Raw genomic sequence first — 1,968 nt, forward strand, 5'->3', positions numbered from 1 at the left:
TCTCGTGAGTGACCTGAGCGCGGAGATGCTGGAACTCGCCATCGACCTTGCATACCACGTCCCGCTCCAGGAGCTCGTCGGCGCACACAACGTTCTCGAGGTCCTGGACGTCGCAGAAGCGCTTAGCATCTCAGGGCTACGGGAGCATTGCCTCAAGCTGCTCGTAGAGAGCCTGGAACCGGACAACTGCGTCGGCACCTACCAGCTGGCCGTGAAAAAAGGGTACTGCCCGCTCAACAACCAGGCCTTCCGCTTTTTGGTGCGAAACTTCGAAAAGGTGTGGACCATGAGCCCGCAGTTTCAGTCGCTGGCGTTCGAGGAGCTGTGGAATGTGCTTTACGACGACGAACTCCATGTCACCAGCGAAGTCGAGGGTTCCTTCGGTGCTATCCTCAAGTGGATTGCCGGGGACCCCGAGGTCAGGCGGGGTTTCTTGTCTCGACTTTTGACCCTTGTGAGATTCTTGTTCGGCAGCAACGCCGACATGCAAAAAGTGGAGTCCGAACCGCTGGTACGCCAGGACGAGGAGGCCCTCGAAGTCCTTAGTGTCATCAGATGGGCACTGGACATGGTGGCAACGGACAGCGCAAACTGGAGATACTGGCCTTACCTTGCCGATCGTCGCTGGCTCCGACCCCGTATCCCTAAGGACATCATCTTCATGTTCGGCGGCTGGTGCGGCGGCCCCACCAACAACCTGCTCACTTACAACTGCCGTTCGCGTCACTGGGTTGTGCACCCCAATCAGTGCACGCAGCCGAGATCTTACCACGGAGTGGCCATGCTCGACGGACTTGTCTACTTCATAGGAGGCTTTGATGGCAGAAGCTGCTATCATTCGGTCGTTTGCCTCGACGTGCCCAAGATGAAGTGGTGCATGAAGTCTAACATGCACATGGCTCGCTGCTACGTCAGCGTTGCCCTGCTCCGAGGGTACATCTACGCCATGGGCGGATTCGATGGTGAGGGCCGCACGTCGTCCTGCGAAAGATACGACGCCTCGCGCAACCAGTGGGAGCTCGTGGCATCCATGCACGACATCCGCAGTGATGCCAGCGCCGTGGCGGTCGCGGACCGCATCTACGTCATGGGCGGCTTTACAGGCCTCGACGTGCTGGACACTGTCGAGTACTACAATCCGACTGCCGATGCCTGGACCCGAGTGCAGAGCATGTCGAGGCCCCGCAGTGGTCTAAAAGCAGTCGTGCACGGCGACGAAGTGTACGTGATGGGCGGCTTCGACGGCACCCAGCGGCTAGGCTCAGCCGAGAGACTGGACGTGCGCAAGGGCCGATGGTCGGAGCTACCCACTATGGCCTTCCCGAGGAGCAACTTCGTGGCTGTGCTGCTCGAAGGGAGCGTCTACGCTGCTGGGGGATTCGACGGCACCACGACGGTGTCGCTTGTGGAGCGCTACGACATCGGGGATCGCCAGTGGCACCGCGCCACGGACCTAAGCATCCCGTGCAGCGCTGCGGCTGCATACGTCTACCACGATGTCCCCAACGTCACTCGCTGGTTCTAACTATCTCCCCCTCAGTAGTCGGCATCACAGAACCCAAGTGCCATTACCCACGCTAGCTCTGAACTACATCCTCACACTCCCCTTCACCGCGCCGGTGCAAGTTGCCGCCACGTCGCAGCTCATGGTGACTATAAAGCAAAAAAAAAATAAATGCTTTTCGAGAAATTGGCGGGATTTTTCTGTGCCAGCAAAAATCATTTTTGTCGGCCAATCTTATTCGCCGTGATTTCGCGGGCGTCAGTGTAGCACGAACAGTCGGTTTAAAGACGAAAATGACGAATTCGTGAGTGAAGATGGGGCCGTTGCGTGGTTGGCTTGACGAAATTTATTCGCTTCTATAGGTGGAATGCGATGACGAATTCAACGTGCCGATTCATGATTTCGACCAATTATGCCGTGGGAAAGTCTCTTGTGTACGCATAAATAGATATCAATTAAATCTA

General features: G+C 57.0%; 1 protein-coding gene across 1 annotated transcript; it reads left to right on the forward strand.

Moving 5' to 3' along the window:
• The first annotated feature begins 946 nt into the window (after positions 1-946).
• On the forward strand, positions 947-1,525 carry LOC144159297 (uncharacterized). Its single transcript, XM_077690701.1, has one exon. The coding sequence runs from the start codon at positions 947-949 to the stop codon at positions 1,523-1,525; it is 579 nt and encodes a 192-aa protein (XP_077546827.1).
• The last annotated feature ends 443 nt before the right edge of the window (positions 1,526-1,968 follow it).

The sequence above is a fragment of the Haemaphysalis longicornis genome, unplaced genomic scaffold (assembly GCF_048455015.1).
Source record: "Haemaphysalis longicornis isolate Haplotype H1 unplaced genomic scaffold, Haemaphysalis longicornis Haplotype H1 scaffold_1, whole genome shotgun sequence".
NCBI classification, from domain to species: Eukaryota; Metazoa; Arthropoda; class Arachnida; order Ixodida; family Ixodidae; genus Haemaphysalis; species Haemaphysalis longicornis.

Coding starts and splice junctions, on each gene's coding strand:
- LOC144159297 (XM_077690701.1), top strand. CDS start 947: ATGGGCGGATTCGATGGTGAGGGCCGCACGTCGTCCTGCGAAAGATAC.